This window comes from Rosa rugosa, chromosome 6 (genome assembly GCF_958449725.1).
Source record: "Rosa rugosa chromosome 6, drRosRugo1.1, whole genome shotgun sequence".
In the NCBI taxonomy this organism is placed as follows: Eukaryota; Viridiplantae; Streptophyta; class Magnoliopsida; order Rosales; family Rosaceae; genus Rosa; species Rosa rugosa.
Genome location: NC_084825.1, coordinates 369,473 through 392,393, shown reverse-complemented (window position 1 = coordinate 392,393; position 22,921 = coordinate 369,473). Strand labels below are relative to the sequence as shown.

Sequence of the window (22,921 nt, the reverse complement as noted above, 5' to 3'; positions counted from 1 at the left end):
CATGGGCGATGATCCGACCGTTGGATCATTATTAAGTGTGGTTTATTGAATCGGTTACTAAATTAGGATCGTGTTGATTAGGTGATTGACGGATCGATTGAGGACGATTTAGGATCGTTGTTTTTAGGCTGTTGAGAAGATGCAGCGGGATTGGAGGTGAGTAAATCTCACATGGTTCAATTACGAACCGAATTATTTAATTGTTGGAATTGTTGTGATAATTGTAAATCGTTTTCAAATTTAATGCTTTGTTTGAAATAATATGAACTCGATCGACTACGGTTCATAGGGCTACGGCTCCCAGGTAAAAAAAATGAATTTAAGTATAAAATGAATTTCTTGATTTTAAAGTGTGTGAACTATAGTTGGTATTATTGGTCATTCCTGCGTGAATGACTACATATATATATATATATTTACGTGGAATATATATCTGGATGGTGTGGCATTGTTATATGTGAAATTTTGTTGATTTATATTGTTGAAAGAGTTATTTGGAGTTGTGATGTGACAATTGTGAGTCAGAAGGTTTCAGTGGTAAACCTGGGTTTATTCTGAGGACCGAAGGGTCTGAAGTTTGAAGGTTACAGTGGTAACCTGGATTTCTATTCTGAGGGCCAAGTGGTCCGAAGTTTGAAGGTTACAGTGGTAACCTGGATTTCTATTCTGAGGACCGAAAGGTCTGAAGTTTGAAGGTTACAGTGGTAACCTGGATTTCTATTCTGATGACCGAAGGGTTTGAAGTTTGAAGGTTACAGTGGTAACCTGGATTTCTATTCTGAGGACCGAAGGGTCTGAAGTTTGGTCGTAAGGTTGAACCTCGGCAGAGGTGACAGGTTATGATTCAGTTGAGCTCGAGTCTGTCGTTGTTCAGGGAAGGTTTTTGGGGTTTTTCATTTGTGTTTACGTGAGATTGAGATTTCTATGAATTCTATTGCTTTCATTAATTGTAATCTCCTGAACTAAAATTCGATGCAGGGATTACTATAATTTGAATTGGGTGACTTTGGTGATCTCCTGAACTAAACTTTCGATGCAGGGATTACTAATTGTTACCTAGTGTGATTGTATGTTTGGTTGTGTTTGTGAACTTAAATGTTGTTGCTTTAATTCATGTCACGAATTGAGAAATTATAAGCATGCGTGACGTGAGTCACTTTAATTTAGTTTACTCATACGGGCTGAAAAGCTTACCGGGTTTGTTGTTTACAATCCCGGTGCACTATTCCATGGTGTAGCGGTTGTTCCTGCAGGTCAGGATCCCCAGGGCTGAGATCGAGGGGAGGAGTACAGGCAGCGCTAGGTTCATAACCCATTTTTGTTAGCGTACTGCTATTTTTGGTATGCTCCTAGTGAGCGTTTACATTTGTTTATCCATTCGCTGGATTTTTGTAAACACTTGTAGTTACTCAGATTTATTTGAAAAACTTTCCTGTAATTATAAGAGTTGGTTTAATTATCGCGTTTCGGATTTGAATATGTTTATTTGAAATTTGGGGCGTGACATATACAAGGTATACAAGAAAATAAAATAGAAAGGTAAAGGATCGATAAGTCCTACAATGTGGAAGCAGTGATAGCTATGCCGCCTTAACTCCATGTACGCCTGACCGCAACTAATCTATCCTGCAAGCTGGTCATTTGAAATCGAATGGAGCAGGGGAAAAGCATTTAAAACGTTAGAGTGAGTGGACGAAAAATAAGTAATTTCAAAATAACTAAATATATAAAACTTAATGCTTCCCCAATTTATTCTCTTAAAAACCTCGCAAGCAGTAAAGTCTTGAAAATACTGTTAATCCTTCCCTTTACTGAAATCTCAAACACGTATTGTAAAACATCTCGAAATATCTTTAAAATCTCATATGATAAGTACCTCAAAATCATTCAGAAATCTCGGAAATCTCGTAGTCTCATAAATCTCGTTAAAATATCTCAAAATAGGCAATGACTAGAGGGAATTGCCGACTAGTCATCTCATGCCACCTGGAGGGTACTGCCGACCAGGGAAGCATTGGAGGGTACTGCCGACCGGAAGAGGAGGTGATGGTTAGAGGGTACTGCCGACTAACTGATATGCCCAAAATAGACGCTCAACTTAACCCTGCAAGATGTAGTCGTTAGCAATATAGAGTAAGCAAGGATCGTTCAAGCCGGGGATTGAGGGTAACAAATTAATCACACAAAGTAAAAACAAACTAATTTAAACTAACTAAAACACAAATAAAACAAACAAAATCTGAAACTAAACAAAATAAAAACATCAAACACTAGAAAAGAGAGAAAAAGATGGCAGGAAACAGAAGGGGATAGAAAGATGTGTTGCAATCCTAAGTTGAAACAGATTTGGGATTTTGGGGTTTTAACGAAAATAAAAGAGAAAACAAAAGGAAAACGAATTTGATTTTTTATTTTGAGAAAATAAGATGGAGAACATGTTAGAGACTCGGAAATCCACCGCCAATTACTTTCAAACAATGTTAAGTTAACCTACTTTCAATTACTAAGGTGTGAACAGAAACCAACCAAGAAACAAGTCGGAGCAGATCATGTCCCTTATTAATGTTTCCCTAATTACTTAGTCTACGTGAACGCACAATAGCTAAGCCTATCAAACATGCAATCAAGGTATAGAACACTATCCTATCAACAACACATATAGTGTCAACACATTTGAAGCATTAAGATCTCATGGAAACGATTGGTTATAGAGTTGCAGTCTAGTGTGGAACGCCTACCTAGCATGCTCTTCTAGTTGTTTAAAACATCAGCTTTTGTCCAAAGCCTTGCATACTTGTGGATTAGAAAACAAGACGATTAGGTGAATTATTTTCTAAACCTAGCTCCAATTACATGCATATATCCTAAGTGTCGACCCAAAGAACATAAACACATAAAAGTTTTCAATCAAGCAGAAATAAACAACCTATTCATACCAAAGATCAAGAGTCTAGATTTAAACAAACATATGTTCTACATAATTGGGGCTTCAAACCTCGCCCCTAACAAAAAGTGACTAGCCACACATCGTCTTAAATTCAACAAATAAAAGCATGAGTATTAGATTACAAGAGGATAAAAACCGTAAAAGGGAGAGTATGAGAGCCACGAATTCACTTTTAGGCAGCCTTGGACACAAGCACCCCTTCAAGATGGGTCACGGCAGAAGCTTGATGGAAGGTGGAAGATGGATTGCACGGTTTTTCTTCTTGAAGACTTGGAAATTTTGAGACTTTGTGTACTAGGGTTTGGGAGCAGAAGATGGCGCTGTAGGGTGGTGGTTTTCAACGTGTTCAGAGCCTCTATATGTATGGAATACAGAGCCCAAGTTTCCTTTTCCAATTCTACTTTGAAAGCCTCCCCTAGTTGCTTGAAGATTCCTTTAATTGGTGCACAATTAAATGATTTTCAAGCCTTAGTAATCTTCTCAAAATATTGAGGAATCATTCTAGGACTCTCCTTGATATTTACAGCATCAATAACCTTCCAAAAATGCCCTAGAAATCCGTCCAAAGAAGAGTCTCGGCCAAAATGCCCTGTTTTGACTAGGATTCAATTTCTGTCTCTGAAGCTTCCTTCTTGGACAAGGAACGACTTTGTCTTGACAAGTTTCTGGATGGTTCTTGACTCCCACATGTTCTATGACTTCATATCTTTTAGATTGATTAACAACCTTCTGGAAAAACGCCAAGTAAATCGCCGGAAAAGATCTCCCAAAAAGCTTCTTGAAAAGCTGACAGTTTCTGCCTTATCGGGAAGCCTGCTTTGACTTTGATTTCCTACTGCCTCGTTGACGGTTCTGACCAGTTCATTAGCTCTAGTAGACGTATAACATCATGTATTCAATGATCTCAGGCCCATTATGAAAAGGTGCAGCTGGGAGAATGCAAGAATTGCTCCTCAAAACCGTTCCCAGAAAGCTGATTCTGAAACTGCAGTTTTCTGCTTTGCAGCAACTGTTTTGCACAATGATTTCCGTGGACTTCCCTTGTAATTTTTGGCCAAAAGATTGATCAAACTTGGTCCTTTGCATCAGTACTTGATGATCCATGGCTCCATTGCTCCCTTTCAGCTCCTATTCCTCTTGAACTACTTCACGAACTACCTAAAACGAAAACAAAGTTAAAACTAACTTTTTAAAGGAAATAGCTAAGAAAAGTGTAAAGTATTGCACAATATATTTATCGCATTTATGCTCCTATCACTAACCATAAATAGTTAGAGGGTACTGCCGACTAACTATCTCATGCCATCTGGAGGGTACTGCCGACCATATGACGCATCAGAGGGTACTGTCGACCGAAATATAGTCTGGAGGGTATTGCCAACCAAACTATTACCTGGAGGGTACTGCCGACCAGGTAATGCATGCATGCGCTAACATAATTACCTTCTCGAATAAACTGAAATCTTTAAATCATCGAAAACGTAATTCACCAAATCTCGATAAAGCAACCGTACTGAAATATCCAAAAAGTCATTAAAATTAGTAGTTAACGTTTCTCCCAATAACTCAATATTCGCATAACTCGAAAATAACAAATGCTTTCGGAAGGAAAACTCAAAATTAATTCGGTAAATTCTCAATAAATCACCGAAAGCATGAATCAAGAATTATCGATAAATCAAAGCTCATAAAATCAACACAAAATCCCAATAATTCACCAACTTTCTAAAAGAAATCATAATAGCTTGAATACTCGAATATTATCGCCATGCTATCGAAAATGAAATTAGAAAATTCCGATAAATCATCAATTAAAGGAAATCATTATATCATAAAATCATATATTAAATCTCAATCGGGAAACAATAAAAATACTGCATGCACAATTAATTTAAAAATAATTGTCCATTCACAGGTTTGCGGCTACAACGGCCGTCCAACGATTTCCTCCTCGAACTCGATCTACATGTAGTCCTGACCAAATGATATTATAAATAACTATTTCTTGATAAATGAAAATTAAATTGACAATAATAAAATTGAATCCCTAAAACCGATAATTCATTGGAAACTCGAAATCAAGTCAGAACGAGCTCAAGCTTCATATGTTACGTTGACTCAATAGTCATAACAACCTATCGAAAGCTAAGCTTGATCCAATGGTGGAATCTTCCCAAATCAAAACCCGAACTTCCAAAAACTTTAGAAATTCCTATCGTTTTCAAAATGTGCACCAATCGATACAAAGTTAATATCAACATGTCTGTAACGCTACGCTCTACCTAACGAATCAAAATAGAAGGTCTGAAGTGGTCGGACGAGCCCCCATGCGCCGCCACCTCCAACCCCGAATCGGGTCATAAAATTTCACCACCATAATCCTCTCATCAAGCCCAACAACTTTCTCAACTAAAACATTGATCAATTTCAAGTCTAGGTATCACAATTTACCTCGAAAGCTCAAAAACCCTAGATTTTCCTCCGATCGTCGATTCTCCTTTCTCCGGCAAAATTAGAGCTACCCACAGGTTGGGTTCGAGCCAAAGAGGCGAGAGCTTCAAGATGTTGGTGGTGGCTCGAACCAGAGAGGCGAGAGCTTCAAGATGTTGGTGGTGGCGTGGCCTGAGGTGGTCGGAATATGGCGATCGGACTGGATTATTGTTTTGCACCGCGACGGGTTTTCTGGTTTGATTCTCCTTCTACGTCTCAAATCATTCTAAGTAACCACCATAGAAAGGAAGAGGAGGATGAGGCGCTTCGAAAGAGACCAATTTCATGGCCGGAGATGGCGGGAATCGGCGCGGGCAAAGCTCGAAAATCCGGCAGCGAATCTGCCGTTTCTGGGTTCTCTCTCTCTCTCTCCCCTTTCCCGAAATAGAAGTCCCCAAAAAAGCCTCCTTCCCCTTCTAGAAACCTAACTTTAGTTAAAAAGATTTTCTACAAATTTACAAAACTGCCACTAAGTTTTGTCCATTGTAGTTTCTTCGTTACAATTCCGATTTTAACGTGCCGCCTGTCCACGATCTCGGTTTATCGTGCTCTACAACTTTCTGAAAAATGCACCATCAGTGCCTCAACTCTTGTGCACCGGCCAATTTGATACCCACACTCTCAGTGGTATCAATGTGATACCTGAACCCATATTTCGCTATCGACGAGGTACTTCCGTCATATTTCGCTGACGGCTGCGTTAAAAAAGTCACGTGCAAAGCACGTGGGCCCAGAAAAAGGGCAAACAGGTCTTTTTACCCACACTCTGAAGTTGTTGAAGTACGAACTCTGTTCTCTCTCTCTCTCTCTCTTTCTCCCCGATCAAAACCTCCACTTTTCCTCCATTCTCAGAATCATCCAAAGCAACCAATTCTCGGCATAGGCTCTTTCGTCAACTCCTCCTCCACTGCCGGCGACACATCCGCCTTCGCCCATACCCGAATCGACTGGAAGGAGACCCCGGATGCCTATATCTTCAACCCATGACCCTGCCTTTTTTCTCAAGTCGGCTACACCTGCAAATCCACTACACAGTCGACCCAATCGCTTCTGCAAAACCCACCAATTCTTATGGGTTCGCGTATGGAAGAGAGAGAGAGCAGAGTTCGTATTTCTCTCTGATCATCAAATCCCGGCCGTGCATCCTGGCAGTCAACACAGAAGCTTTTCTCGGTGACCAACGCCCAATCTCCTCTCGGTATCGGAACCCAGCGAGGGTATTAGTCATGTCAACCTCTTGGTCTCGGCATTGGCACCAAACTCGGCCTCGGTGTCCCATCCCTCTTCGCACCTCCCGATCTCGAATTCAATTTCAAACGGCACCCTTGGCACCTCTGGATCTCGGTTTGTTCGGTTGTTCCTCTACTCTTATGTTAAAGCTTGAAGCTTGTAATGTGGGTTTGGATCAATGGGTTTCTCTCAAATTGGAAAATATTATTCCGTAAGTGATTTCTGGGCAAGCATTGATTAATGGGTTTTTGATCTAGCTCGTAAGGAAAGAAAGCATAAAGCTTGAGTCTATGTTTACAAATTGTTTTTTGATTTTGAATGATGTCAAATGCCAATTGATTGGAAAATATATTGTTTTCCAGATTTGGTTAGGGTTGGGATCATTGAGTTGTATGTGACTTGTGGGAGGGTGGGTGATGCACAGAAGGTGTTCGATGAAATGTCTAAAAGGGATGTGATTGTTTGGAATTTGATGATTCGTGGGTTTTGCAAGAGTGGCAATGTCGATACTGGGTTGTGTTTGTTTAGGAAGATGGGTGAGAGGAATGTTGTTTTGTGGAACTCGATGATTTCGTGCTTAGCGCAGTGTGGGAGGGACAGTGAAGCTTTGGGGTTTTTTAATGAGACATGGGAGCAGGGTTTTGAACCGGATGAGGCTATTGTGGTGTCGGTTTTGCCTGCGTGCGTTCGGTTTGGGGATGTTGATTGATGATGGGAAATGGATACACTCTTATGCAGATTCTAAAGGGTCCTGCAAGAAGTTGTGTCTGTGGGGAACTCACTTGTGAGTTTTTACTGTAAACGTGGAGATTTGGATGTTGCATCTAGTGTTTTTGAACGAATGGCCCGGAAGGATGTTGTTTCCTGGAACTCTTTGATTTCGGGGTATGCATTTAATGGGAGAGGTGTACTTGGGATCAACTTGTTCAAGGAGATGATGCAGGTACTTAACCCATTTGATCAGGTTCCAAAGAAAATGGACTGATGTGATATTATGTTACTAAAGTTAATTTGGAGGGAAAGTTGTATGGCAAATGAATTTTGGAGGGAATGAGTTGTTGGGAGAAGCAAATGGTCATTCAGGTCATTTGCCCTTTTTTTTAAGCCCAATTGCTTGGCATGTGACTTTTTTAACGGAGCCATCAGTGAAATCTGACGGAAGTACCTTTTTTATAGCAAAATATGGGTTCAGGTATCACATTGGTAGCACTGAGAGTCTGAGTATCAACTTGGCCGGTGCACAAGAGTTGAGGCACTGATGGTGCATTTTTCTCTAATTATCGTTTACAATCCAAATGACTAGTAAACGGGTAAATTTAGGTATGGTGCGTAACAACTGACACCATGGTCAGGCTTCTAATCATGGCTGTGTTTTAAGGGAAATGGAAATCGATGTCGCGGGCTATGATAGAGAAGGGCTTCTATGTCTCTCCTCAGCAATGTGAGGACAAGTTCAATGACTTGAACAAGAAGTACAAGAGGGTGAATGATATACTCGGCAAGGGAACTGCTTGCAAGGTTGTGGAGAATCAAGCGGTAAAGAAGAAGAATAGTGTGTACTGAGAATATGAAGAAGAATAAAAAATCTGAGATTGCAGAGAGATAGGAAAGAGCTTTGGAGAAAATGAACAGTGAAAGGACAATTCTACCGTTGAAAAGTTAACTGGGTTAATGATTTTACTGTTCTCAAGTACTAATATTGGGTCGGGGTTAAAAATTCAGGTACCAATCTGATATTTTAAAAACTGAGGTACGAAAGTTACTAGTGGCCAATAGTTTAGGAACTGTTTGTGATTTTTTCCCTAAAAAAGAAGAAGAAGAAGAAGAATAAAATTAAGAAAAGAAAAAGGAAAGGAGGGCTTACATACACGCAAACGTGCATTCAGATCATTGTAAATGAGCTTCGATGTCTCTGATGCTTTCAATAACTAAAAATTTCTATTAGAAAATGTCCATCTTAATACAGAGTTTGATGTATTAGTTTATGTTGGGTAGGAAAGCATTATGGAACGAGATTGGCGATTAAAAACTGATTTGAAATCAAGTTTCAGTAAGGAAGGTGATTAAGAGAAATGGCAATGATGGTTTGGGGTTGTCTGCAATTGTCAGATGAACAGTAGACAGAGGAACCTTAATTGTCAGTGTGATTTAAAATATCTGAATCATTTTCCAAGCAGTACACACAAAAACCATGTCAATCAAATGCAAAACTTTGCTAGCTGTTGTTTTCTAGTCTGAGGCAATATAATAACAAAATACATTGAAAAATTAGGTGTTTAAAAATGATTGATTTATGTTACCATTCACTACTACAGAAAAGGCTTCACACGACACCTCTCATACGACGCCACACTGTTTTCCGTGGTGTGAATCATTTCTCATTTTTGAGACGACGGTTTTAAAATTTCCGTCTTCTAATATGAATTCAACCAACGGGTATTTTTCATGCTGAAATTATGAATTATTTCAGAAGACGTTTATAAATGGAAGCGTGGTGTGAGGTTAAAATGGTTATAGGGGCGGCAAGTTTCCCACCATTTGGCACCACTTAAATTTTCTCAGCATGTAGTGGTTATATGACGGTTAGTTTAAAACTGTGGTATGACTTTATAGATTTGCAAGTGCGGAACATGTCCACCTACATATTCCCCCCACTCTCTCTCTCCCCAAACCTGATTCCCTCCACCCAATCAACAAAAGGAGGCAAACTGAAAATTTAAAAGTGACATTCATACAACATTTATGTGGAAAACCATTGTGTGATGGCTTTGTACATATGCATCGACTAATTAATGTCTTATACATGAATCCTCAGCGCTACTACTAGACAATATGATTCAGACCAAATTTGAAACACTTAAGAAGAGGCCCTTCACACAATAGCATTCACTCCACAGCTACACCCACTCCGACACATCACTCGACCCCGACTCTCTCTTTCCAAATCTCCTACGCCGACCCCGACTCTCTCCCCCCACTCCGAACCCTAAATCCATCGCCTTCCGAAGCCCCGACTCTCTGGTACTAATCCGAAGCCCTAAACCAGTCCGAAATCCAAGATTTGTCTTCGAATCTAGTAAGTTCTCGTCCTCTAGATTGGGTTTTTTATTTGGGGGTAAAAATTTGGGGGTTTCGGGTTTCTCTTCTTCTCGCCCTAAATCCCCGACACTCACTTTTGATTTTAGGTTCTTCACACTTTTAATGCCGAGTTCTTTACTTTTTTGATATGGGGTTCTTCACAAGGCGGCTAGGGTTATGGCAAAGAGGGTGTTCAGGGAGCGACGGCAGGAGAGGGGGATGAGATTGGGGTTGGGTAAGGGTTTGGGTGGTGGCAGAGACGCAGAGGCGTCGGCGGAGAGAGAGACTGAGCTTGAGCATGGGATTGGGAATGGGATTGAGCTTGAGGGAGGGACATGGAGCAAAGAAGGATTTGAATTTGGGGTTGGACTGGATTGCTTTACTCTAAATATTCTTCCATGCTTTTCGATCATCTTCTTCAGCTCAAAATCGATAGACTGGATTGCAGCAAAGATTCTGGTACCACCATGTGGAGCCTCATTATTTGATGCTCGTCTATTGGATTCCCAAGTCTGTTCATACTCTCCCTGAAAACACTACACACTGGCTCAAAATTGGTGCTTTTGTAATCAATCAAAGCAGAGAGGTATACCCTATAGATAGTTGCATTCATAATATTAACTTTAATATCAATATTAGTATGTAGTATCTTTCTCTTTTATCATCCAAACATGCATTTATTCTTGCCATGTCTGCTTAGTAATTGTGTTCCACATAAACTGATAGTAAAGCAAACCATCAGTTTGTAGTCTTGAACAATTCAAAATGTTAGGAATTACATGTTAATGTTGCCTTTTGGTTTGGTTAATGAGTGAGGAATTTATCCTAAGGAATGATATGATTTTGCGCAAAATAAGTGTTTGTACCTATTGTTAGGAGAGAATTTTAAGCAAAAAGGAGGAAAGGCATATGTTAGATAGGTGCTTTGTGTAGTTTTTTTAAGTCATGGAGTTGCAATGAATTCATTTAGGAATTGGTTCTGGTTTTGTTTCTATTTCGATATGCTGTTGAATGACAGTCGGAAGTCTGGAGAAATGGAGGATGTTATTTTAGCTCTCGGTGATGACATTATAGTTTCTAGTGCTGCATTGACACTTAACTTTAGCTATCGTGTTAAATCCCCACTCAATTTCATGTCTTGCATTGACATTGTAGTCTCAAGTGGTATGGTTGCATGTGTTCTGGACTTTCATGGTCATTTAAAAAGCTTGCTCACACTGACCAATTCCTAGATTAAGTGTTGAGGTAAACTAAAGTTACTTTAGTAAGTTTTAAGTGTTTATGTTTAGTAGACCTTTGCATTTTGTATTTGGTGTATGACAAAAAGTTTTTTATTTATTTTTATGGTTGATATTCCTTACCCAGGTTTCATTGTTAATGCCCAACACATTGTTTAAGATGACTTGATTAAAGCTTAACCGCATATGTTCATAGGATCATCTTTCTGGCTTTCTCACTCTCTCTGGTTCTATCTGGTTGATGTTCAGTTTTTATTTAAGTTTTGTTGCTAATTGATAATTGGGTGGTTTTTGCAGAAGTAGAAGATTGTGTGTTCTTATTTGAAAGCTGGCATATGAAAAGGGCTGCCCCTGTGGTGTGGAAACCTCAATTTGAGGTATAATGTGCTGAACTTTTACATAGAGGAAGTGGAATTACTATAGTAGTTCCTTCTAATTGAGTTTAATTGTCTGCAAATCACATTGGATGGAGAGTTGGAGACTCAATTGGCAAATTCACTAGCTTGTTATACTCTATGGCTTTTTGTGCAGAATTCACTTGACTATGCAACCTTAGGGGCATCATCGAAAGTTGCTGCCATACCTCTATCATATCCATTCCAGGTGGACATATATTCTTTGCATTCCTTTGTGTGGGACTGGTTTTGCTTTCAGAATTTGTGATCTGGGCTGTATGATTTGTTTTTTGTAGCTAACTGCATATAATAATTTATTTTTTGTAGTTTTAATCACAGTTCTTTTCTAGTAACCCCTTCTATCTTGCAAGAAAGTGGTTTGCTGCAGGTAGAACAAGTGCAAGCTGCTGGAATCCCTTGTCTTGTCTCAAAAATCAATAAATCAACTCCTTAAAAACTTTGTTTCTATTGAAAAGTATGCTCATGGAAAATTCTAAAGGCATTATGATTGTAAGGAGATTGTTTCTGTAGCTTAGATGCTTTTTTAAAGTTGTTTTGCAACATTAATCTGTTTCTGATGGTTGATATGAGTGCCTTCTGCATCAGGCTATGTCAAGAATGCCAAACTTTGATTGAAAACCATGATAACATAAAGCTTCTCAGCAATGCGAGGAATAACTTGAATACAACCTTAAAGGTTTGTGAACTTTGTTCTTATGAATTTTCAATTTTCTTAGTTGCTACCTTTCTCTGTGTGTGGACCTTTAAGGACTCCAATGGACTTTATTTCTTCCCTGTAATGTTTCTTTATCTCTCCTTTGTTGTATCAAAGGATGCATTAGTGAAGATGAGAGCATGGACATGTCATTACCTTTTATATTTCTTTTGAAGGATGAAGTCCCAACCAAGCCAAGATTGCCATCAAGTCCATACCAAAAGCCTCTGAAATCAGTCGTGCCACCACTGATTCCAACTGAAGATGAGCAGGAGAAGCAAGAAGAAGTCTTCATGGGAACTCTTGTAAAGCTTTTAGTCGACGCCTGTGCATCTGTTTTGAAATTCTTGGGGAAAAGCATTCAAACTATCAAGAACAAAGCCAGCAGAAATAGCAGCATAAGAATTCAATTGGGTTCATGTTTAAACCCTTAGAACAATAGAATACATGTTTCAGTGTATAATGTACAGCTATGCTTTATGTTTTAATAAAACAAGCCTAGTTTTGATGCATGAGATTTGAGTTAATTGATATCACAACATGTACATATAATTTTCAGTCTTCACACCACATTACTATCAAAAGAACTGTCGTATGAATAAAATATGCACAACAATTACAAAACAAGAACCGTCGTATGTATATAATAGATACGACGGTTACAAAATAAAAACTGACTTATGAATCTCAAACAGACAACAAATGTTCATGAAAACCGTGGTATGAATAAATGTCACACCACGGCAAATTGCTGTCGACAGCTTGTCGACAGATCTGCCGATCCCATCAGACGACGGAGTTAGCTGCACACCGTCGACCCAATGATCGGTATACGACGGTTGAAAACCGTCGTCTGACAACGTTTCATCAGACGACGCCTCGATAGATCACGGAAATGTATAACGTGAGACGACAGTTTTAAACCGTCGTGTGAAGCCTTTTCTGTAGTAGTGATTGTTATGGTACAAAACAATGATGGGATAGTTTTTGTGTTCATTGGTTGAGCTTCACATAACTGCTTTCTTGTGGAGTACTCCATATTTTTTATTTATGTGTCTTTTGAAACTAATTTGTTATTTTTATTCAGGGATGCTGCCACTGTAATGCTATCTGGTCAAATAGCTGATGGATTTGCAACCGTATGTGGTGGCGAACTGGTATTTTCACACTTCAATATATCATGTCTGTGCCGGCCCTGAGGGCTGCTCAGTGAGGTTGGCGTCTCAGGCCACCGATTGCCGGAGGCCTCCAATTTAAATAATTGCCTCAGCTATGTTTCTATATATATAATATTTGTGACAATACAACCTACTAATGCAACTGGCATAGCGGAAAAGTGGCTTTGACATATGCAAATGAGGCTATGCTTGAATCTCCAGAGCGTGAATTCTTTCTTTTATGAGTTTATCCTTCTCCTTGTCTTTCTTTTCTTATTTTATTTTCTGCATTTTTTTTCCTCTCCTTTCTTCACTTTCTTTAATTCTTCTTTCTAGATACCAGGTTTTATATTTTTTTTTTGAGAATATACCAGGTTTTATATTTAAACATATACATATATAAGAATAATAAAGCACTAAAAAAAATATGCCCAAAAGCACTCAAATTGAGACCTAAAAAGAATAAAAAATTGTTTAATTGCTAAAATGTGAAATTCAGATGAGGCCACATTTTTTTTTTTGCCTGAAGCCTCTATAATCTCAGGACCGGCCCTGATCATGTGTAAATGATGAATTATGATTCACCACAAAAATCTAATGTCTCTTATATGGTCCTTTGCTTCTTCAAAATCGTTCTGACACTTGCTCCAATTTTAGTATTCTTCAAAATTTAGTGTATTGTTGAAAGAGCGTTGGTTATGATTCAAAAATATGAAATTGGTGTCATTGTTTCTTGAATTCTGAGAAGTCTGGAAAATACGAAATAGCACCCCATACATGTATGCTTTACACGGATTTTTCCTTGTAGTCATTTATGTGGCTTTCATTCTATGTTTTTGCTTCTTTTATTAGTTCTTTGGTTTAAGATATACAAGTATTCATACTGTAAGTGTAAAATGAGCTTAATTAGGTGGATTTACACACTGCCTTTGTCCAATGATCTAGGCAAAAATTTGTTGTGAAATTTTAATTAAAACTTGCAAGCGCACGAATCGTCGTTAGTATAGTGTGCAAGTACGAGGTCGTTCCAACTGAAAATTGATAATTAATTTAAACCCTAACTCAATTAATCCAAACACAAAATCACAAAAAAAACAAACCATTAAGATAAAGAAAATATTGTTTTTAGATTTTCTTGAATAAAGAAATAATGTGAAACAAACAAACAAACAAAATAAAGTTTATAAGTTGAAAAGCAAAGATGATAAAACCTAGGGTTTCAGAATCAACAACTAACAATCCTATTTATGTTTCAATGCAATTAACAGATTCTTTTGTTTCTATTGATGACAATTCCCTTATCTAAGTCCAGGTACGGCACTTAGACTATAGTTTTCCTTGAGTGTATGATTCTCTCCAAGTACGGCAGAGGTCATATATCCTAACATGCAGTTTATCTAGGTACGGCATAAATTTAACACATAGGACTCATTATGTTCTAGAAAACAAGAGAATCATGCAAACCATTACTTCAGGTACGACAATAATGTAATTCACAACTCTTAATCACAAGAAGCTAATTTGAATTATATTGCAGGTACGCCTCAAATTCATCTTCTAATTACTAGATGCAAAGCCCTAAGGTGATCAATCAAAGAACTTAAACATAAAGCATCAATTCAAATAGTGACTAAGAATTCATCATAAAGAAACTATAAATCCATCAATATAATATCAAAGTACATAAACAATCATGTTAAAGAATCATCCTAACCCTAGAAAAAGGTTTACCAAAAGATAACTAAATAAAACATAGGAAAAACATAAAAAGAATGGAAGGGAAAAAGAAGGGAAAGATGGATGAGTCGTCTCTGCTCCTTAGGCGTCTACATTGTGCTCCCGAGACTTCCTCCTCATGTAAATTCGTGCTCCATTATATAGGGAAGATTTCTGCTCATCTTTGGCTTCATGTTTCTTTGTAAGACTTGAGATTAGATTCCTTTCTTGATTTGGAATGGGAAAAGCTTGAAATATCTTCAGTAGAAGTAGGAATAAGTTCATCATTTAATCCTCATCTGAATTAACTTCCTTGAAACATTAGGATTGACGATCTTGTGCCACGGAACTTGAGTTCTCCACGAATGGTTGTAAATTCGGAAATTCTTGAGCAGATTTCCTATCCGACCTATCTTCACTCAAATAATCATAACTTTCTCCAGAAGTATCGAAATCGAGATCCGTAAAATTCTACAGAAAGTAGACATCCGTAGCTTTCCATGACTATAAGGCTTATTGTCTGATTCGATCTAGGTAACTCCCAGTAATTCAGCGAAGTTGGATGTTCTGCAGAGACAGATTCCCAGTCTCAGATTGCACATTGCCTTTCAATCCTACTTAGCTCATTTTGGCTTCTTTTCTTCTTTCTATGGAATAAACCTACAAGAACACTAAAAGATGTAAATGAATCATAAATAAGGAGAACTAAACATAAAAACCAAGATTAGGTGGCATAGAAATATAGGATAATATGAGCACATCATCTAGAAAAGACAATATTTGATCAAAGAAGTTGGATACTATGTCTAAAGAGACCCTTAGGGCCCGTTTGGATTACGAATTTTGATTTTGATTTGAATTTCAAATTTAAAGATTTTAAATATGTGAATTTCAAATCTAAGAATTTCAAATTTCCTTATTTGGAAATTGTAATTGATGAATAGATTTGTATCATAGATATCCTTCTTTAATAGCTCTCGTTCTTCTTAAATCACACCAACGAATAATTTCCAAGCTGATCCATTGTGCCTTTTGAAGTGAGATGATCAGTGAGCTACCATGGATTCAAACCCATGTGAAGGAAGATATTGAAAGTTTGAGGAGATAGGAGAGAAAGCCGTCAGGAGAGGAGAGAGATGTTAGGAAATTAATCCCCCGCCACGCTAGTACTAATAGTAGAGATGGAAAGAAGAAATAAGCAAGCCAAGAAGACAACAAGATTTCACGAGGTTCGGCCAAGATTCATGCCTACATCCTCGGAGAGCTTTCATCTTCACTATGAGAGAATTACACAAGTACAAGATATACCGCTCAAGTTCATACGTACCCAACCTGAGCCCTTGTATCCAAAAGGATACCCCTTGTACACTAAGAGCTATACGCGCCCTTGAACACAACTCCCCTATCTTGTACATCTTGAAGAACCTTGGAGTTGCTTCTTGTCCTCTTGCTTGCCTCCATACAAGCTCCATTCATTTATAGCTATTGATAGAAGTCTCTAGACTCACTTCATCAATGCTCATTCATGAATCAACCACTCATCTCCCACCTTAACTCCCTAGGAAGACAAAAAGGTCAATACCCATGCATTTATTCCCAATGCATCATTTTGACCATGCATTAATACCCAATGCATGCACTTGACCATGCACCAATTTTTCATGCATACCTTGAATGCACAAACAATTAATACCATGCATTCATGCCATGCAAAATATCTCCATCAATGAGGGATATGCACCAATCTAGCCCTCCCAACTTTGGTGGAGAGCTCCGCACCACTACTTCAATCCCTGAAGCTCATCTCGATTCGAGACACTACTTGTTATACGCACAAGCCACCGTTGCTTCAATCCTGAAGTTCATCTCATTCTGAGAACTGCTTGTTATGCCCACAAGCAATCCATTGGCCTTATTCTTGCACCAATTACACATAATCCAAATCAGTTGCACATGGTTCTAACTCCCCCTGATTCAATCGGCCAATATCATGTGTAACTACACCGAGACAACAATCACTAGTTGGCTCTGAAGAGGGACCTTGACTTCACCCGTTCCCCAGCAGGATTTACCTTATTACCATTGTCTAAAACTTGGAAACATATGACTGGCATCTCGGCTATCCTCGAAAACGAGACCCACCACAGGTTCCTACATCCTTATGCACACCGTTTCCTTGCAAACTTCGAGGTTAAGTTTTTCCTATAAGATGATACAGATTTCCATACTTTTCTCCCTACATTAGAACTATTCAGGCACGTGATATTTTCATAACACTCACTATTGACGAAACCCTGCAACCCTTGGAGTCTAACTGGCTCAAAGATATTAAATTTCTCCTGAACCTTGGGACGTATACAACATCACCCAAAGTGTGAACCGCTCCATCAAACATCTTGATCTTCACCATCCAACACCCATGACACGACGCCTTGTGCCATCACCCTAAGTCACAAATCCTTTGACTTCTTATAACGTATCAAAATATTCTCTCTTGGAGCAAAGATGATGAGAAGAACCAATATCCAATATCCAATCACGTTGTCAACAAGTGTAATTACCTTTGGAGACTGTGAGAAATTCTCCACAATCATTTTAAACCTGTGCTACACCAGCCATGGAGCAATTTGAGTCCTTATCATCCTTCTCTTTCAACAACGGACAATCCAGCCTTATGTGTCCCCACTCCTTGCACTTGTAAAACTACTTGCCCCTGCCCTTGTATATAGACCTGATGCGTCTGCTAAAATCCCCTCGCAGATTACATCTTCCCAGGCTTTACATCCTTTCCCATCAACAATTTAGTATGGCCTTGTTGAATAGGATGTCATCCACCCTTCTTACCCAAGAGTGAAATTTCTCTTCTATCGATCTACACCACCTTCAATTGTGATGCACTAGAACTTGCCATGACGAACAACCTCACCAACCATCATCCCCTTGAGTCATATCATGATCCCTTGCAGCTCCACTCATGAATAGGATTTTCCTCGAGTCCACCTTGCACCCCCTAGCTCGCGAATCACTCCACCTATCGAGTAAACCATCGATGAGGATTTCCTTGAGTCTTCGACCCGCTCTACTTGCTAGGAATTTTCCCAAGCTGACTTCACCTATTGCACCTTTGGGCTCCCACCTTGATCATTTGCCTGACTCCACCTCGGATGATAAGTCTCAACCAAACCATCGGCTATGATACCACTTGTTAGGAAATTAATCCCCCACCACACAAGTACTAATAGTAGAGATGGAAAGAAGAAAAATAAGCAAGACAACAACATTTCACGAGGTTCGGCCAAAATTCATGCCTATGTCCTCGAGAGTTTTCATCTTCACTATGAGAGAATTGCATAACTATGAGATACACCGCTCAAGTTTATACTCAACCCGAGCCCTTGTATCCAAAAGGATACCCCTTGTACACCAAGAGCTATACAAGCCCTTAAACACAACTCCCCCTATCTTCTACATCTTGAAAACCCTTGGAGTTGCTCCTTGTCCTCTTACTTGCTTCCATACAAGCTCCATTCATTTATAGCTATTGATAGAAGTCTCTAGACTCACTTCATCAATGCTCACTCATGAATCAACAATCTATCTCCAACATTAATTCCCTAGGAAGACTCAAAGGTCAATCCATGAATTTAACCATGCATTTATTCCCATTGCATCAATTTGACCATCCATTTATAACCAATGCATGCACTTGACCATGCACCAATTTTTCATGCATACATTATCACCTTGAATGCACAAACAATTAGTACCATGCATTCATGCTATGCAAAATATCTTCACCAAGGAAGGATATGCACCAAACCTAACAAGAGAAAGTCGATGAGGACGGGAGAGAGAGAGCCATTAGGAGATGAGAGAGAAAGCCAATGAGGAGGATAGAGAAAGCTATCAAGAGATGAGAAAGAAAGTCGAGGAGGTGAGAGAGGAAGTCATAAAGAGAGGAGAGAGAAAGTTGATGAGGATGAGTGGAGAGTTAGAGACGTGTGTTTTCTTCACATGAGAGAGAGATGATTTCAAATTCTTAAGGAAATTAGGGTGTGGATTTTAAGGAGCAGATTTTAAATCCAAATTCACCGCAAAATAGAAAGCTAAACAAGCATATTTGGATTTGGGAGTTTCAAATCCAAATCCAAATCCACACTCGCGAATTCCTATATCCGTACGACCCTTAGTGAAGTCATTAGCAACCTAGCTTATCCTTAGATGGAAGTATGGAATAAACTGGACTTGAAGAGAACTAGAAAGGATACAATATATATTTGTAGTCAAGTTCAATTTGTTTGCTACAAGACTGAAAGACCAGATTATTAACCATGTAAGTGGTATTGAGATTATCACATGACTTGCAATTGGTTGAAATGGAGAAAACTGTAGCGTGTGGAAGAAGATAAGAAACTCAGATAGTATCAACAGCATAGACATGAGCACAAAATTACTACTAAGCTTTTTTAGAAGAACAAGACCCTGACGGTTGTTTCTTTTTGCTCTAGGAGATGAAATAGGAGCCTAGAACACATTTTTCTGGGCAGCTAGTCCGTCAGCATCAAAATAGGCACCAAAGAACCAAGAGTGAGTGAACTCGAATAGGGATGAAAGGACAAGCAAACTTCTGTGATGAAGAATACAAGCAAAATATTTTAAGTCAAGATTTGGAAAGTAGTTCAAATAAATCTAGACTTTTATTATTAGGATTATTTCTGTAGGATTCTTTTTAAGCATAGGAATATTCCTAGTTATTCTAGAATAATCTTAGCCTCCCTATATATAGAGGCCTTTGTAGTCTTTTATTTTTCATATTTGAGTTAATAAAAATTGAAAGCTTTTGCTTCTCTCCAAGTTTGTGTGATGCAACCTAAGGTGATGCCTAAAAGCTCTGAGTGTGATGCCTAGAAACCCTACTGGTGTGATGCTAGTAGCCCTATCCCTTTCTTAATTTCCTTACTCTAAATTCCTTTTCTTTCTAACAATCGAGACTGCTGCATATAAACCCAAGTTTAAGAAGTCCTGCATCATTTTGGGATGAAGAATACAAGCAGAATATTTTAAGCCAGGATTTGGAAGGTAGTTCAAATAAATCGAGGCTTTTATTATTTGGATTATTTCTTTAGGATTATTTTAAGCATAGGTATATTCCTAGTTATTCTAGAATAATCATAGCATCCCTATATATAGAGGCCATTGTAGTTTGACTCCCAGGAAAATTATATGGCTAAATACTGTTTAGTACCCTGTGCTATGGGCCAAACATCGATTCAGTCCCTCGACTTTCAATTTCATCAAAAACACCCCCCACAATATCATCTTCTCGTCCAATAGGTCCATCAGACTCAATTCCGTTAATTTCAGACGTTAAGTGCTAACATGGCATTTCCAACTCATCAAAAGTGGGGCCCACACGGAAGTGAAATTCCTAAACTGACCCTGATCAACAGAATGTGGAAAAATCTAAAATAAATTCCAACTTTGAGGTTGGGGAGACTCGAACCCCTACCCCTTCTCTCTCCCCATGCAAATGAAAGCCTCAACCACCAGACCACTTGCATGGTATTGGCATATTGCAAACAAAAATAATATATATCTGTATAATTGTTTTAAAAACACCAGGTTGGTATTTGAGAATGTCAGCCATGGGTAAAGTAAAGGTAATGATGTGAAACCCTTGGGAAGTATACCAGTCGGCATACCTCTTGAGATGCTTTTGCTTTGCACCTAACCATCCCAGCAAAACCACCACAGTCCTCATCTTTGTTGATGGTGATATATCATGCTTAGGGACGGAAGCAGATGGTGATATATCATACTTACATGCAGCTGGGTTGGGCCCTTTGGCCAAGTCTGCAGAGTGATAGAGCTTAAGAAGAGCGGGGGAAGATGCAACCGAAGAATAGAGGGAATTGCAGCGGGAATTGGGAATTGGGAAGTTAATGGTGGGAACAGGTACTTGAATTATGGAGATAAAGGAGAGGTTTGCAAGCTTAGAAAGCGAAATGTGTGATGACAAAGATGTTGTTGGAGTTGATAAATCCGAGGAGGAGTCGTTGGATTTGGATTTGTGAGAGGGAAGTATGAGAGAGAAGTCGGAAGAAAATGAAGCAAAGCCAACAACGGCGGTGGCGATTAAAGGTCGTTGAAGGATTCCAGACAAGGAACCCATGGTGAAAATTTCAATATGCTTATCATGCCAATAGCATCAACATATATATATATATATATATATATATATATATATATATATATATATATATATATATATATATATATTATTTTTGTTTGCAATATACCAATACCATGCAAGTGGTTCGGTGGTTGAAGCTTTTATTTGCATCGAGGGAGAGAGGGGGGAGGGGTTTGAGTCTCCCTGACCTGAAAGCCTGAAATTTATTTTGGATTTTTCCATATTTGGTCGGCCAGGGTCATTTTGGGAATTTCACTTCCGTGTGGGCCCTACTTTTGATGAGTTGGAAATGCCATGTGAACACTTAACGTCTGAAATTGACGGAATTGAGTCGGAGGGACCTATTGGACGAGAATATGATAGTGCGGGGCTGTTTTTGATGAAATTGAAAGTCGAGGGACTGAATTGATATTCGACCAAAACCACAGGGTACTAAACAGTATTTAGCCCTATAATTAACAAAAGCAACGTTATGACAGACAACTGGCTACCACCACCAGAACTTTATACTTTCCCACCTTGACCACCAGTGCACCTAACTGCACTCTTGGCGACAGCTTGACCACCATCAGCAGCACCCTAGGTCTCCCGCTCCTTGACCTCTCGCTTAGTAGCCTCCTGCCGTTCTTCTGCTACTTCAGCTTCCATGTTGGCGGCCATGTTCTCAATGTTGAACAAACCCTTGCTCTCCCTCTCACGATACCATTGAGTCGTGGCGACATTCCAAGCAACTTTATACTCAGGAGAGGCTTTGTATTCAGCAACAGCAGCCTCCTTTCTCACGGTTATGTCCTCAAGCAGCTTTTCATTTTCTTCTTCCAGCTAGACGGCGTACCCTCGTAAGGCTGCAGACGAATGATCTCGTCCTTTTAGTTCTTGATCTTGGACTTTAGCGTCGAAATCTTGCCATCTTCTTCCAACTCTTTCCTCTTTTGGGGATTCTGGGCCTCCATAGGCACTAGAAGTTGATCTTCACCAGCACTGAGACTGGATGGGGGTGGCGACCACTCGGTCGCAAAAATGGCTGGTTGTGAAGAAACCCTCGATGTCTCTTGACTTTCCTGCACCAGCACCTCTGCCACGTGCTCCTGAACTTCAACATTGGCAGCCACCCTTTCAGCCTCCAGCTGTCACTATAATTGATCAAGCACCTTCAAGGGATAGAGTAAGTAGCATCCGACAGCGTCATGTTGACGCTCCTACCAAGCTTATGTCGTGCCTCACCCACCGCGGTGATGTCAGTCTCCTTAGCGTCATTACTTTGCTGAAGCAAGCTCTTCATCAGGTCTCGATTGCTCATATTGTCATAAGGAGCGAGCTTCTCCCGCCTTCCTCTTAACGGCTCCTTAGCTGCATAAACAACTAATTAGCACAAATACTAGAATAAAGTACAAAAAGCTACAAAATAAATTAATCTTACGAGGAGCGAGAGTTGGTCGCAACTTGGTTAAAACATAGAACTAGCACAACCGATACGAGCTCTTGTCGAAGGGCCAGGAGAAAACATTTAACACCCTCTAGATACATTTATGCTCCATCTCGGAGAGGTTAAACTTCTGCAGACCAATGGCTTGAAAGGAAATTGGCACGATGTGGGTGCAGCTTCATCTTTGCCAAGAACCACCGGCGTGACAAACTTTCTTCCTCCACGATAGTATCTAGGACGTGGGCAAGTCATCAAAGATAGAATTATAGTGTTTGGGGGTAAACAAAATACACCCCTGCTCCTCAGTGTTTTTTTAGTGCTCTTATTAATGTCTGA

At 39.3% G+C, this 22,921-nt stretch overlaps 3 protein-coding genes across 3 annotated transcripts; 2 read left to right on the top strand and 1 right to left on the bottom strand.

Moving 5' to 3' along the window:
* Positions 1-6,995: 6,995 nt before the first annotated feature.
* LOC133714448 (pentatricopeptide repeat-containing protein At1g09190-like) lies at positions 6,996-7,652 on the top strand. Its single transcript, XM_062140565.1, has 2 exons — positions 6,996-7,357; positions 7,415-7,652. Exons 1-2 carry the CDS (start codon positions 6,996-6,998, stop codon positions 7,650-7,652), a joined length of 600 nt encoding a protein of 199 aa, XP_061996549.1.
* Positions 7,653-11,909: 4,257 nt separating this feature from the next.
* LOC133717818 (uncharacterized) lies at positions 11,910-12,605 on the top strand. The gene is made up of 2 exons (XM_062144562.1): positions 11,910-12,075; positions 12,270-12,605. The coding sequence occupies exons 1-2, from the start codon at positions 11,956-11,958 to the stop codon at positions 12,525-12,527; spliced, it is 378 nt and encodes a 125-aa protein (XP_062000546.1). The 5' UTR covers positions 11,910-11,955; the 3' UTR covers positions 12,528-12,605.
* A 6,885-nt stretch (positions 12,606-19,490) lies between these two features.
* On the bottom strand, positions 19,491-21,138 carry LOC133714447 (uncharacterized). The gene is made up of 2 exons (XM_062140564.1): positions 20,669-21,138; positions 19,491-19,593 (listed from the first exon to the last, which is right to left on the bottom strand). Exons 1-2 carry the CDS (start codon positions 21,136-21,138, stop codon positions 19,491-19,493), a joined length of 573 nt encoding a protein of 190 aa, XP_061996548.1.
* Between the last annotated feature and the right edge of the window lie 1,783 nt (positions 21,139-22,921).

What these genes read in the sequence shown, in the direction of transcription:
- LOC133714447 (XM_062140564.1), bottom strand. Translation starts at nt 21,138, where the DNA reads ATGGGTTCCTTGTCTGGAATCCTTCAACGACCTTTAATCGCCACCGCC. An exon ending in AAGCAAAAGCATCTCAAGAG is followed by an intron (nt 19,594 to 20,668) that starts GTATGCCGACTG and finishes TCTTCATCACAG; the next exon opens with AAGTTTGCTTGTCCTTTCAT.
- LOC133717818 (XM_062144562.1), top strand. Translation starts at nt 11,956, where the DNA reads ATGGTTGATATGAGTGCCTTCTGCATCAGGCTATGTCAAGAATGCCAA. An exon ending in ACTTGAATACAACCTTAAAG is followed by an intron (nt 12,076 to 12,269) that starts GTTTGTGAACTT and finishes TTTCTTTTGAAG; the next exon opens with GATGAAGTCCCAACCAAGCC.
- LOC133714448 (XM_062140565.1), top strand. Translation starts at nt 6,996, where the DNA reads ATGCCAATTGATTGGAAAATATATTGTTTTCCAGATTTGGTTAGGGTT. An exon ending in GTTTTGCCTGCGTGCGTTCG is followed by an intron (nt 7,358 to 7,414) that starts GTTTGGGGATGT and finishes CAGATTCTAAAG; the next exon opens with GGTCCTGCAAGAAGTTGTGT.